Source organism: Alexandromys fortis, unplaced genomic scaffold, assembly GCF_014885135.2.
Source record: "Alexandromys fortis isolate MF-2015 unplaced genomic scaffold, M_Fortis_MF-2015_v1.1 scaffold_23, whole genome shotgun sequence".
NCBI classification, from domain to species: Eukaryota; Metazoa; Chordata; class Mammalia; order Rodentia; family Cricetidae; genus Alexandromys; species Alexandromys fortis.
The window spans coordinates 7,253,741-7,267,984 of NW_026067907.1; the positions used below are offsets into that span (position 1 = coordinate 7,253,741).

The 14,244-nt window shown below is 45.8% G+C and overlaps 1 protein-coding gene across 5 annotated transcripts in view; it reads left to right on the forward strand.

Annotated features, from left to right (window-relative positions):
• The window catches only part of Acat2 (acetyl-CoA acetyltransferase 2), a 58,463-nt gene that overhangs the window by 21,618 nt on the left and 22,601 nt on the right, over window positions 1-14,244 (forward strand). The window contains exons 4-9 of one of the 5 annotated variants that reach the window (XM_050135664.1): window positions 3,458-3,575; window positions 5,498-5,641; window positions 6,678-6,800; window positions 8,047-8,201; window positions 10,906-11,016; window positions 11,358-12,364. In XM_050135664.1, the coding sequence (XP_049991621.1) occupies window positions 3,458-3,575; window positions 5,498-5,641; window positions 6,678-6,800; window positions 8,047-8,201; window positions 10,906-11,016; window positions 11,358-11,528 (822 nt within the window). In that variant the 3' untranslated portion in view covers window positions 11,529-12,364. Of the gene's footprint in view, window positions 1-3,457; window positions 3,576-5,497; window positions 5,642-6,677; window positions 6,801-8,046; window positions 8,202-10,905; window positions 11,017-11,357; window positions 12,365-14,244 lie in introns of those variants that run through there. The other 4 variants (XM_050135666.1, XM_050135665.1, XM_050135663.1 and 1 more) reach the window with 4 other exon arrangements.

Sequence of the window (14,244 nt, forward strand, 5' to 3'; positions counted from 1 at the left end):
CTCTCTCTCTCTCTCTCTCTCTCTCTCTCTCTCTCTCTCTCTCTCTCTTTCCTTCCTTCCTTCCTTCCTTCCTTCCTTCCTTCCTTCCTTCCTTCCTTCCTTCCTTCGCTTTTTTGAGGTAGGGTTTCTCTGTGCAGTCCTGGCTTGCCTAGACTCACTCAGTAGACCAGGCTCGCCTGAAACTCACAGAGATCTGCCTGTCTCTGTACTGGGATTAAAGGCTTACACCACGACCACATGCCCCAAAACTTTTCTTTAAGAGTTGTCTTCTTTACAACATTTGGGGGGGTGTTATTGATTTTTATTGAAATCTACATTTTTCTCTGCTCCCCTCCCTGCCTCTCCCCTTCCCTCCAACCCTCTCCCATGGTCCCAATGTTCCCAATTTACACAGGATATCTTATCTTTTTCTACTTCCCAACTTTAAAAACTCCTTTTTACCCTGCTTAAAAAGGTAGTAAACATGTCTGTTACCGGAAATAACGTTTTGAGAACATTAAAAAGATAAAAGACTATTTTCATACTTATGAAGTTGGCAACAAGGTCATTGAGGCCACCCGAATCATTCAAATTTATAATTCAACTCCTCTACTTATTATCAAAGAATAAATATTAGATAGTCCAACAAAGGAGCAACTGCTCCTGACTGATATCGTGGTTAGGCCCCAGATTGCCACCTGAGATGCTGTCAAGATTTTCATTTCTGTGGTAGGTTGTTTCCCATCATGCACTGCTATCATTCTCCTCTCTATAAAACTAACAATAATAGGACTGGAGAGATGGCTCAGAGGCTAAGAGCACTGGCTTCCCTTCTAAAGGTCCTGAGTTCAATTCCCAGCAACCACATGGTGGCTCACAACCATCTGTAATGAGATATGGTGCCCTCTTCTGGACTGCAGGGATATATGCAGGCAGACCACTGTATACTTGATAAATAAATAAATCTAAAAAAAATAACAATAATAGAGGCTGGAAGTGGTGGGACACACCTTTAATACCAAAAAAAGAAATGATAATAAATAAAATAAAGTGGGCACATGCCCCCAAGGCAGGTGGAGGTCAGAGGACAGCTGCTGGAGCAGAGTCTCCTCTTTCTCCAGGTGGGTTGTGGGGCTTGAACTCAGGCCATCAGACTTGGTGCAACTGCCTGTACCCACTGAACCATCTCACTGAAACTTCTTTCTTTTTCTTTTTTTCTATCTATCATCTATCTATCTATCTATCTATCTATCTATCTATCTATCTATCTATCTATCATTCTATCTATCTATCTATTTTCAAGATAGGTTCTCTGGGTAGCCCTGGCTGTCCTGACAGTTGCTCTAGAGACCAGACTTGCCTCAAACTCAGGGATCTGCCTGTCTCTGCTTCTCAAATGATGGGAATAGTGGTGCACTATCAATGCTCTGCTTAGTTTTCCCTCATTTAGACAGGGTCCTATGTACCTTGGACTGGCCTTTAATTCCTCATGTAGTTCAGACTGCCTTCAAATTCACAGAAATCTACCCATCACTGCCCACACGAGGGCTGACGCTACCCTTTTTTGGAGAGATAGATCTAAATGTTCTTTAAACAGAGTGGTCAGTGGAGTTCATAAACTCTGCTGTTTAAAATCCCTAGTTCATATTGGATTGAACTCTAGAGACAATGCCCCACAGCTGAAAGTCTCAGGGCAACTGAACTCAAACAGGTCAGGTAGGATCTGTGCAGCTCGAGCAGCCTGTTCCTAGACACAGATTACAGTCCAGGTTACAGCACAACCCCAGACGGTGTTCTCCTTTAGACTGGGAGCCAGAGCTCAGAGCAGTCCACACAAATAGTCGAGACCATGATCCGCACACACAGCACAAGGCACCTGAGCAGGACAGAGGGAACAGGAGACAGGCTAGCTTGTCTTTATGCTTTCCCACTGTGAGGAAGGGTCCAGTCACAGGTGGCCACTTAACCTTCTTGCCATGGCCCTTGGTCGGGAGGAACCCAGAGACCAGACTTTGTTGATCTCCTAGAGGGTAGACCACGTAAAAGACACCCATGGTGAAGCATGCCCGGTCCCTGCTGTTCAGGAGGCTGAGACTGAGAAGCACGTGAGCCCAGAAGCTCAGGACCAGCGTAGATCACACGGAAAGACCTTGTCTCAAAAATCAAAAGAAAGATCATGGCCAAGGTTCATGGAGAGCTGCCCCTCTCCAGATGGTTTGCCATCCTGCTCTGTCTTGCCAAGTGCTGTCCTTGAAGCTGGCACTGCAATGGAGCAGTATCTTCTTCCTGTTGAAGCAGCTCCAGGGCTGACCTTGGAAGCCACTGGTCAGGGTCCTAGTGAGCTCAGCCACTAGGAGGAGGCCGAAGGTCACACACAATAGATGGAGTCTTTCTGGTCAGATACAGTTACAGTGCAGACCTGGACCTAGGGCTGTTGTGTGTGGTCAACAAACCAGTGTTGTTATTCCCAACAATTAGTGTTGTTATTCCCAATTTAGAGGTGGGAACACTGATGTCCAGAGCTGCCACTTAAATGCATGGCTTTTGTTTTGTTGCTTCTTTAAAACAATAAGCATATGATACTATGGGTTTAATTATGTCATTTTCATTCCTAGATATCATTGTACTTTTCTAGATGTCATTGTATGATTGACTCACCTCTGTGGACTCATGGTCCGTTATTACCCTTTCCTTTGTATGCTGGAAGCTAGAAAAACCTTCTGTTCAGAGACCCTCCTCTCAGTTCATTTGGAAGCCTGACTGTTCTCCCTGTGGGTCTTCTGTCTCCTGTCCAACGGACATTAGATGTGCTGGAGCATTGGAGAGTGGTGGAGGGCTGGTACTGTTGTGACACATGCTCCAGCCCAGCTCCTAGTGTCATAGTCAGGGGCCTCACAGTTGCCTATAATCCAGCTCCAGGGCATCCAGTTCCCTCTGGTCTCTTCGGGCACACACATAACATTTCTTTCTTTCTTTTTTTGGTTTTCTGAGACAGCGTTTCTTTGTATAGTTTTGGAGCCTATCCTGGAACTCACTCTGTAGACAAGGCTGTCCTCGAACTCACAGAGATCTTCCTGCCTCTGCCTCCTGAGTGCTGGGTTTAAAGGCGTGTGCCACCACCACCCAGTTTACACACAACATTTTTTAAAGTAGGTACATGATTGGGGTTTTTATGCCATCACCTAAGGTAATACTTGTCTATCTAGGAGGAAAACGTGGAACATTAGGACTTAAAACCCAGAATAGGCAGGTTTGAGGGAGAAATGGAAACGGGCAAGTTATAGAGGAAGAGGTTCCTAAGAGGAGGCAGTTGGGATGGTCTGCTCTTGCCAAGAGGTTTCAGGCTCTGACCTGGGGAAGTAGGTAGTGGGGAGAAGGGCTTGATGGGTAAATGAAGAGGGAGGAAGTCAGGTCCAGACCATTCATAAGGAGAGGATAATGACCACCAAGTCTAACCTGTTCTCACGTCCGTTTCCAGGCCCCTCACTTGGCTCACCTGAGAGCAGGAGTCAAGATGGGTGAGATGCCGCTGGCTGACAGCATCCTCTGTGATGGCCTTACAGATGCGTTTCACAACTATCACATGGGCATCACAGGTAAGGCTGATGTGGCTGCAAACACTGGCTTAGAAAAGGTTTACAAGAGCATGTGACTTGAGGTTCGTAGTGTAGGCTGTGAGTCTGAAGGCTGTCCCGCTTAGCTGTATGGTGTGGTCGGTAGTGAACAGGTGTTCACCTGGTGATCTGTCTGTCTGTCTGTCTGTCTCTCTCATGTGTGTTTTTGTGTGTGTCCAACATGGGAAAGTGAACTCAGATCATCCACCTTGGCAACAAGGGTCTTGATCCACTAATCTGTTTCAATTGTCCAAGAAAGGTTTTACTTTTTTTCTCTCCCTCCTTCCCTCTCTTCCTTTTCTTTTAATTGAGACAGGGTCTTATCTAGACAGTAGTCCTAGCAAAATTTGAACCAGGATAGCCCGGAACTCACAGAGATCCACTTATCCCTGCCCCCCAAGTGTTGGAATTAAAGGTGTATGCCACCAGGTATTGCCAAGAAATGGTATTTTTCATAGCATAATAATTCTCAGATGTTGTAGAATATTAATTTAAGGTGTATTGCTTTTTTTTTTAAGATTTGGAACATTTCTTTAATGATGCAAAGGTGTGTTTGATTAAATAAAATTCACCTGTGGTCAGGAGGCTGCCTCAGCAACTAGCTGACAGGAAGCTGTAGGGAGGAGCCAGATAGAGAAGGGTTTTTAAGGAGGGGTGAGAAGCAGGAGAACTTCTTGGGGGTGTGAGGAAGTGAGCTAGGCGAGCTGATGGCTATTCAGCCTCTCTGGGGAGCAGGATTCTACCTCAGACTTTGAATCTTGAATTCTTTAGAGGTGGTGTGGGAAGTCCTTAAGAGTTAATAGTACAATAGATAAACTTTGAAGATGAGTTAAGAAATAGTATTGATGTTAAATTTCCTGATTGTTTAAAAAAAGGTTTTAAAATCTATTCTTGTGTGTACTTGGGCACACAGGTATACAAGTACCAAAGTGTATGTTTGGAGGTCACAGGTCAGCCTGGAGGGCACAGGTCAGCCTGTTGTAGTCAGGTACTCCCCCACTCTGTGGAATCCAGGTCTTCAGCTTTGTCAGCAAGCATCTTTATCTGTAGAGACACATCACCAGTCCTGATTCTGCTTTTTTGTTTTGTTTTGTTTTTCAAGACAGGATTTCTCTGTAGCTTTGGATCTGTCCTGTAGACCAGGCTGGCCTCGAACTCACAGAGATCCACCTGCCTCTGCCTCCTGAGAGCTGCAATTAAAGACGTGTGCCACCACCGCCCAAGTTTTTTTTTCTTCAGTATTTTGAAGCTGAACTGATTCTACTTTTAAACAACCCATGATGTAGGTAAATAATTTGTTTGCAGAAAGTATATAGTGAAAATATAATTCAGAGGTAAAAGGGAATTTGTATGTTCATCTTTCCCTCAGATGATTAGGGAAGAGAATGTTCAGGTAAATGGGACAAAAATATCAATGATGAATCTAGATATTGATTTCTGGAAGTTTCCACTTCCATGTATAGAAAGAGAAGAAATGCCTCTCAAAAGACAGCAGCTTTCAGGTCTACTATCAGGGTAGTGGAGCCAGCCTGCAGAGCACTGCCTCTCACCTATCAGGAGGCCTGCTGGTGTGCACTGCTGGTGTGCACTGTTGGTGTGCACTGCTGGTGTGCACTGTGGGCGTGCACTGCCTCTCACCCTATCAGGAGGCCTGCTGGTGTGCACTGCTGATGTGCACTGCCTCTCACCCTATCAGGAGGCCTGCTGGTATGCACTGTTGGTGTGTACTGTTGGTGTGCACTGCGGGCGTGCACTACCTCTCGCCCTACAAGGAGGCCGGCTGGTGTGCGCTGCCGGCGTACACTGCTGGTGTGTACTGCTGGTGTCTTTTGGTGTAAATGTGAGTAACTTGAGCTGTCAACATCCAGCTCTTGAAAATCCCGTTTTGCCTTTTTTCTCCTCAGCTGAAAATGTAGCCAAAAAATGGCAAGTGAGCAGAGAAGCCCAGGACAAGGTTGCAGTTCTGTCCCAGAACAGGGCGGAGCATGCACAGAAAGCTGGCCACTTTGACAAGGAGATCGTGCCAGTGCTGGTGTCTTCCAGGAAAGGTGAGTATGGAGACCACAGTACACATGAGCCTGTTTGTAGGCGTGACTGACACCCGAGGGCGGTATGGAGGGCTGTTTGTGAACTTTGGGCTTTACAAGTTGTAGAGGTGTAGGCTTCACACATCGGCATGTGAGAGAGTTGATGGTGATGTGTTTTGAGACATGGTGCAGCTGTGTAGCCCTGGGTGGCCTAGAGCTCATTCTGTGGACCAGGCTGGCCTCCCCCGCTTCTGCCTGCTGAGTGCTGGGATAACAGGTGCACCACAACTGGCTGGAAAGCGCTGTCTACACGGGATATGGACACATGGAAAACTGTCATCTTCAAACTGTTCACGGCTGCAGTGTGTATGCAGTGGGCTCCATGAGAAGTGGAGCATCGGTCTGTGGTCGTTAGGGGACAATAGCTCTCCAATCCTTTCCGGAATGGCATCTACTCTGCAGAGTTGATCTTGTGTCTCACACTCGAAGGGAGCACATTCTCAAAAGATGTATCTTACCTTATTTTCATGTGTGTGCATATGTCTGTCTGTCTGTATCTGTGAGTATATGCACATGTGTGTGGATACCCTTGGGACTGTTTGAAGATCTTGGATCCCTAGGAACTGGAGTTATAGGTTCTTATGAGCTGCTGGAGGTAGATGCAAATTCTGGTCATCATGATGAATAGCAAGCAACCTTAAAGACTAAACAGTCTTTCCAGTTCCTTAAAGACGCATCATGTTAGGGTTCTATCCATGCTCTGACGCTGAATCTGCAGACAGTTCCCTTATCCATAACTGACATTCAAGCTTAGCTCATAGAAGGTGGATTGTCCCAGTCCTGAGCCACTCAGTTGTAGCCAGCTGAATGCCGTGATTCAAACCCATGTGCATACAATACAAATGACCTCTGTCCTTAGGAAGGGCTGTGGATTTGGAACACAGCAAGACTGTCTCATGAAGAGTTCTCATGGGGGGTAGCATGCAGTAATTCTAGCAATTCCCAGCACTCTGCCTTCTCTATACTCATCCCAGGTAACTGGTTTTACTTTTTGCAGGTTCTACTGAAGTGAAAATTGATGAGTTTCCTCGCCATGGGAGTAACATGGAAGCCATGGGCAAGCTGAAACCTTACTTCCTTTCTGATGGGACGGGAACAGTCACCCCAGCTAATGCATCAGGTTCGATTTCTGAAGGGCATTAAGGGAAGAACCAACTGGTGAGGTCTACCAAGTGAATATGTCTTTCTACACAACATGATTCCTAAATCTGGGTTTAAGGGGGAAGCTTATAGTTTTTATATGCTTGGCTATTTAATCTATACTTAATGAAGTGATTTCCTTTCTTGACATCTAGATTAAACATATGTGTGAAAGAATAAAACTATGAAGTTGTCTGGCCAGTGGTGGTACACACCTGTAATCCTAGTACGCCGTGAGTTCTAGGGAAGCCTGGTCTACAGAGTGAGATCCAGGACAGCTAGAGCTTCACAGAGAAGCTCTGCCTCAAGGGAGTAGAGGGAATTTAAAGTTGCCAGGCATGGAGAGGCACTCATTTAATTTCAGCATTGCACCAGAGTTCTGTGAGGTGAAGCCAACCTAGTATACCTGGTACTCATAGGGAGTTCCAGGCCAGCCAAGGCTAGAAAAAGCCTGTCTCAAGAAAAGAAAAAAAAAAAAGACTTCAGAGTTATCCTTCATTTTTTTTAAATTATTTATTTATCTGTTATGTATACAATATTCTGTCTGTGTATATGACTGCAGGCCAGAAGAGGGCACCAGACCCCATTACAGATGGTTGTAAGCCACCACGTGGTTTCCGGGAATTGAACTCAGGACCTTTGAAAGAGTAGGCAATGCTCTTAACCACTGAGCCATCTCTCTAGCCCTCCTTCATATTTTTCTAGTTCCAGAAAGTTTCCAGTATCTGTGAGTGAGGCCTAGGTTTGTTTCTTTAGTTTCCTTCCAGCTCCCTTCCTCATTGCTTTTGGAAGAGTCTTGCAGTGTTGTGTGGTCAATATCATATTCTAAACTTGACTTTTATCGTTTCCTTTCCTCCCTCCCTCCTTCCCTCCCTCCCTCCCTCCCTCCCTCCCTCTCTCCCTCCCTCTCTCCCTCCCTCCCTCCTGAGGCAGAGTTTCTCTGTGTAACAGACTAGGTGCCTGTCTTAGAACTTGTTCTGTAGACCAGGCTGGCCTTGAACTCACAGAGGTCCGCTCGCCTTTGCCTCCCAAAGGCTGGTTCTAAAGGCCACTGCTGCGGCCACCCAGCGACCTTGACTATTTCTAAGTACACTGTGCGGCCTGATGAATCACAGGCAAGGGCTTTGTCAACCTGTCAGTAGCTTGATGCTTTCAGGTGGAAAAGGTGGTGGCCTGGGTACATACCTGACGAAGAGCACTGTAGAAACCACGTCACTTGTTCACAGGGATAAATGACGGTGCCGCGGCTGTGGTTCTTATGAAGGAGACAGAAGCCGAGAGTCGAAGGCTGAGACCTTTAGCAAGAATAGTTTCCTGGTCACAAGCTGGCGTGGAGCCCTCCATTATGGGAGCAGGACCAATTCCAGCCATAAAGCAAGCTGTGAGTCTTACTCTGTAGCCTTTCAGCTGTTTGTTTTCCATGTTTGTAGCAAAGTTCTGTGTAGCCCAGGACGATCTTGAGCAACCTTGTACTCCTGGGCCTTCAGCCTCCTTTCCCCAACTCCTGAGACCATTGTGTGCACCTGCGTATCTATCTGCCTCATCTTTGTGGACCTCATCCCTGACTTTGGTGATGCTCTGAGGGCAGCTGACTGCAGTTCTGTACAAGCTCCTCTTAAGCCCCTCCCATCCCACTGCCACTCTGAAGTGTAAGGACATGCGTGATTTTGTTACTTCTACCAGCCTTTATTTGCTGTTTGCCTTTTGTGAAAACATTGTATTCCCCAGGCCTTAAGTGAATTTAGTTCTCTCCCTAACCTTCGGGTCACGTATTTGTGTATATAACTGTGTCTTTGGGTTTGTGAGAAGGTAGAGACACATTGTTGTTCCAATAAAAAAAAAAAAAGCCAGGTGGTGGTGGCCCATGCCTTTAATCCCAGCACTTGGGAGGCTGAGGCATACAGATATCTGTGAGTTTGAGGCCAGCCTGGTCTACATAGTGAGTTTTAGGACAGCCAGGGATACACAAAGAAATCCTGCTGGAAAAACAAAGTAAAACAAACAGAAAACCAACTTACATATATGAGGGTTGGAGAGATGGCTCAGTGGTTAAGAGCACTGACTGCTCTTCCAGAGGACCTGGGTTCAATATCCAGCACCCACATGGCAGTGCACAACTGTCTGTAACTCCAGTCCCTAGGGATCTAGGCCCTCTTCTCCTAAAATCCATAACCCTCACCAGGCATGTAAGTGGTGAACTTACACACCCACAGGCAAAATGCTCATATACAAAATAAAAGATTGTAAATTATTTTTTTTAAAAACATGTGTGTGTGTGTCTGTGTGTGTGTGTAGAGAGAGAGAAAGAGAGCCAGGCCACTCTGAGGCTTCTCAGATGCCCAGTTGATAGGACGAACAGAACCTAGTTTTGCTTGCCCAGGGACATGTGTGGCAAGATCCAGTTTGGAGCTGGAGTCAAGACCTTGAAGGAGTTAAGGAAGCTGTGTTTTTCCCCCTGAAGAGACTAGAATTATCAGCCCCAAGGCCACTGTGTGCTTGGTCTGTGGCTCACTTGAGATACCCTGTGTTCTACTTGTGCAACACTGCTTGGTTAGCTTCCTGCTGACTTTGTCCATTGTCCCATTCTCCCCTAGAAGCTGCATATAAGGTGCTGTACTTATTAAAAAGCTTACTTAGCATGACACATAGCTTGTGCAAGACATCCTTGCCTTGGCTTTCCTCTCTTCTTGCTCCTGGTCATCTGATCTAGGACCCTGTCACTGAAGAATGACCTGCTTGTCCAGGGTGTGTGTTTATGTATGTGTGTAGGCTTGGGACTTATGTGGAAGTCAGAGAACAACTTACAGGAATTGTTCTTGCCTTAGACTTGTGAGACCTGGGGAGCTGCAGAGTGAAACCAACTAGCTGCACCCTTCCCCTGTATTTTTGAGATAGCCTAGGTGTCTTTCCAGCCCCGAGATCTGCCCATCTCCGCCTTCCCAGCAGTGTGATCCCAGGAGCACCACCATGCCTGGTTCTTTTGTTTGTTTGGTTTGGTTTTTCAAGATAGGCTTTCACTGTGTAGCTCTAGCTATGGAACTCGCTTTGTAGGCCATCTGCCTCTGTTTCCTGACTTGGGATTAAAGGCACGCGCCACCACCACCAAGCATACCATTTTTTCCCAGTGTGGGTTCTGGGGATTGACCTTGGGACATTTGCACTTTGCCTCTTGAACCATTTTCTCCAGCCCCGGGTCATTTTTTATTTTGTTTTGTTTTGTTTTATGTGTATGAGTGTGTTGCTTGTATATATGTCTGCCAGTGGAGGTGCCAGATCCTCTGGGGCTGGAGTTACAGGCTGTATGGTGAGCCACCATGTGAGTGTTGGGAACCGTGCATGGCTCATCTGGAAGTGCATCTGGTCTTTCTCCAGCCCCTAGGTTTTTTAAAAGTCAGATACAAGTATGCTGTATTACCTGCGCATAACAGATGTTTGTTTTGTGTTTAACACAGGCTAGACTTCCTATGGTAAGGGGTATTTAGAGTATATCCTTTTGGTTTTGAGGCTGAGCCTTGCTCTCTATGATTTTAGATACTGTCCTGCCTTAGCTTCTGAGGTGCTAAGATTACAGGTGTGTGTCCCCACATCTACCTAGAGAACATCATCTGCCTTTTGAATGGCGTCAGCTTGGGGGGGGAGGGAGCAGGGAAATGTCACAGGCTCAGATAGAAACAATCCATACTGACAGTGGTTTCAGATGGGGTGTCATTATGCAGGCTGACTGTGGCCTCCTCAGCCCTGTATTGACAGACAGAAGCCACCATGGCACACCTACTTTCATAGGCAGTTTCCTAAAAGGGGTATCACTGAGAGGGATATTACGTATATCACTGTATCTTTTCTTTTTTAATTATTGTGTGTGCAAGCATGCAGTTGCCCCTGGAGGCCACAAGAGGGCATGTGATGCCATAGAGTTGGAGTTGCTGGGGTTTGTGAACTACCCAACATGAGTTCTGGGTCTGAAGTCTCATCCTCATGATAGAGCAGCAAGTATTCTTAACCACTGAACCGTCTCTCCAGCACCTCAAGTTTATACCGTTAATGTTAGTAATGAATGATTCGACTTCAGTTCATCTTTCCTGTAGGTTATGAAAGCAGGCTGGTCCCTGGACGATGTCGACCTGTTTGAAATCAATGAAGCCTTTGCAGCAGTGTCTGTTGCAATAGCTAAGGAACTTGGATTAAACCCAGAGAAGGTAACCAACATGAATTGTGCGGTTTGCCAGTGGACTTGTACAATCCAAGTTTAGGGTTGTAAAAACCAACAAATGAGGTTATTTCCCAGGACTGGTTATCTTGGCAAGAGATGAACAAATACTAGTTAAGTTTCAGTTGACTTATTTGTCGTTTTTCACAGAGGAGAACTGAGTTCACAATGAATAGGAAATTCTAGAAACAAGGGCGTCAGCAGTATTTACTAAGCTTGACAGTGGGAGTTGAAAGGGTGGTTTGCTAGCATAACCTAAGAGGACAAAGATAAACGGGGGTGTTAGCTTGTGTCCACAGAAGACTGACTTGATCTCCTCCCCTCCTGTAGGTCAACATCGATGGAGGAGCCATTGCCTTGGGCCATCCTCTGGGAGCGTCCGGCTGTAGGATTCTAGTGACCTTGTTACACAGCCTTGAGAGAATGGGCGGGACTCGTGGTGTGGCAGCCCTGTGCATTGGGGGTGGGATGGGGATAGCAATGTGTGTTCAGAGAGGATGACCTGCCTGACAGCCACCACCCCTGAACACTTCTTGCTAAATCAGTGAAACACTATAGTATGTGAAATCAGAGGACCAAAGTGAGGACAGGAAGCCAGGTGGTCAGCTTGCTGTACTTTAATGAGACACCCGAGGGTAAGACATGGTGTCTGACACCGCTATAAATAAAAGGGAAATCCAACCAATCAGTCATCAAGGGCTCCAGAGTGAACGGCATTTTCATAACTTCCATGTTTATCTTTATCCTCTTTGCTTTCTGGGTGCAATTTTATCAGATCATCGATTTTTTTGTTTGTTTTATTTTGTTTTTGTTTTTGAGACAGGTCTTCACCATGTAGCCTTGAAATTGTTTTGTAGACCAGGCAGACTTTGAACTCCCAGAGAGCTACCTGCCTCCTCCTTCTGAGTACTGGAATTAAAAAGGTGTGTGCCATCATGCCTGGACCCCAAAATGACCCATTCAAAGGATGGTGATTGGGGCTTCTGTTGCAGACTTCAGGCTCTTCACTTTAACTGTGGTTGGTTCAAAAAAACCCTACTTGCTTGTTGTCTTGTGGTTTTCCATTGATCAAATCAAGACCAATCCTGTAATGGTGAAAATTCAGTGACCTCTTCCAAGCTGAAGTGGTGTTTTCCAGCTGTTCTGGCCCACGAGACTGAGATTCAAACAAGTGTATCTCTGGGAGTAGAAAAGTGAGCAGCGGGCAGTTTTGATGTATTTTACTTCTCTGCTCTCACTGGGTAAGATGTTATCTGCTTCAGATGTCTATCTTGCCTTCCCCAGAATGATGGGCTGTAGCCTGGAATTGTGAGCCAAATAAACTCCTTCCTCCCTTCTGTTGCTCTTTGTCAGTTTTGTCATGACAGCAGAAATAAAGCTAGAACGTAAGAATGTATTAATGACAGTCAGCTTGAACAGAAAAGCCATGCTTTACAGTGTGTAACTGAGAGGTACAGCCAAGGACATCTGAAGCAAAATACAGGTTTTGGGCAGGTTGGGCAGAAAGCGTTCATTTATTATGGATATTACTAACAAGCCTCTATGTTCCTCAGATGAACCTGCCAGGAGGTAGCCACGCGCACTGTGACAGTCATAAGCAGACTGTAATAGAGCAGTGTGTCACACCCCCGCGATTGGTCATTGATGGGCCAAATACACAGCAGCAGTGCCCTAAGAGTATAATGAAGTGAAGAATGCCTACCGCTGAGAGATGTCACCGCAGCTGTAGTCAGTGCAGTGCACCTACTGACGACAGACTACAGCCAACGTACTGCACACTAACCTGCACAGTGGCATGAACATAGCATCTTAGATGAAAGTGTAAAGCCAGGCGGTGGTGGCACACAACTATAATCCCAACACTTGAGAGGCAGAGGCAGGCCTAGTCTACAGATCAAGTTCTAGGACAGCTAAAACTACACAGAGAAACCCTGTCTCAAAAATCCACCACAACTGTAGCAGTTACAGTATCTGACACTTGATAATAAACAATGGACTTTGTGTGCTTATTGTACTTTTTTGTGTATACAGTGTTCTGCCTGTATGTATGCCTGCATGCAGAAGAGGACACCAAATCTTTTTTTGTTTGTTTTTTTTTTTTGTTGTTGTTGTTTTTGTTTTGTTTTGTTTTTCGAGACAGGGTTTCTCTGTAGCTTTGGTGCCTGTCCTGGAACTAGCTCTTGTAGACCAGGCTGGCCTCGAACTCCCGGAGATCCGCTTGCCTCTGCCTCCCCAGTGCTGGGATTAAAGGCGTGAGCCACCACCTCCGGCTTGAGGACACCAAATCTTACAGCTGTGAGCTATCATGTGGTTGCTGGGACTTGAGCTCAGCACCTCTGGAAGAGCAGCCAGTGCTCTTAACCTCTGAGCCATCACTTCAGCCTAACTTATACTTTTATTTTTCATCATTTTTCTAGTATGTGACTTGAGGCCACTATACTGACCATGCTGATCACAACTCCCAAGCTTAAATAATTCACCTGTTTTAGACACCTGAAGCTGGGACATCACTTCTGGTTTGACTAATTATTATTTGTTTCTCTCTCTTTTTTTTCCTGGTTTGTTTTTTGAGACAGGGTTTCTCTGTGTACCCCTGGCTGTTCTGGAACTCTGTAATCCAGGCTGGTCTCAAACTCACAGAGATCCACCTGTCTCTACCTCTTGAATGCTGGGATTAAAGGTGTGCCTCCACTGCCTGGTTTGACAAATCATTATTTTAGAATATGCTCCTAGCTAGCCAGTCACTGTAGGCTAGTGGCTGTAGGCCAGTCACTGTAGGCTAGTGACACATCAGGAACATGGTCTGCCTCTAACTCAGAAATTTGGGATTATAGCTGTACAAAAGTTTAACAGAAACAAGCCAAGGATTTTTGTGTATGTATGTGTGTTCCCATGTTTATGTATGTACATTTGGAGATTAGATCCTCTGGTGGACTAAACCCAGGTACTCTGCAAGAGCAGCAAGTACTCAACCACTGACTGAGCCATCTCTCCAGCCCCCCCCCCTTTTTTTAAAGATATGAGTGCTCTGTCTGCATGTATCCCCTGCAGCCAGAAGAGGGCATCAGATCCCATTATAGATGTTGTGAACCACCATGTGGTTGCTGGGAATTAAACTCAGTACCTCTGGAAGAGCAGTCAGTGCTCTTAACCGCTGAGCCATTGCTCCAGCCCCCATCTCTAGTCCATTTTTTTTTTTTTTTTTTTTTTTTTTTTT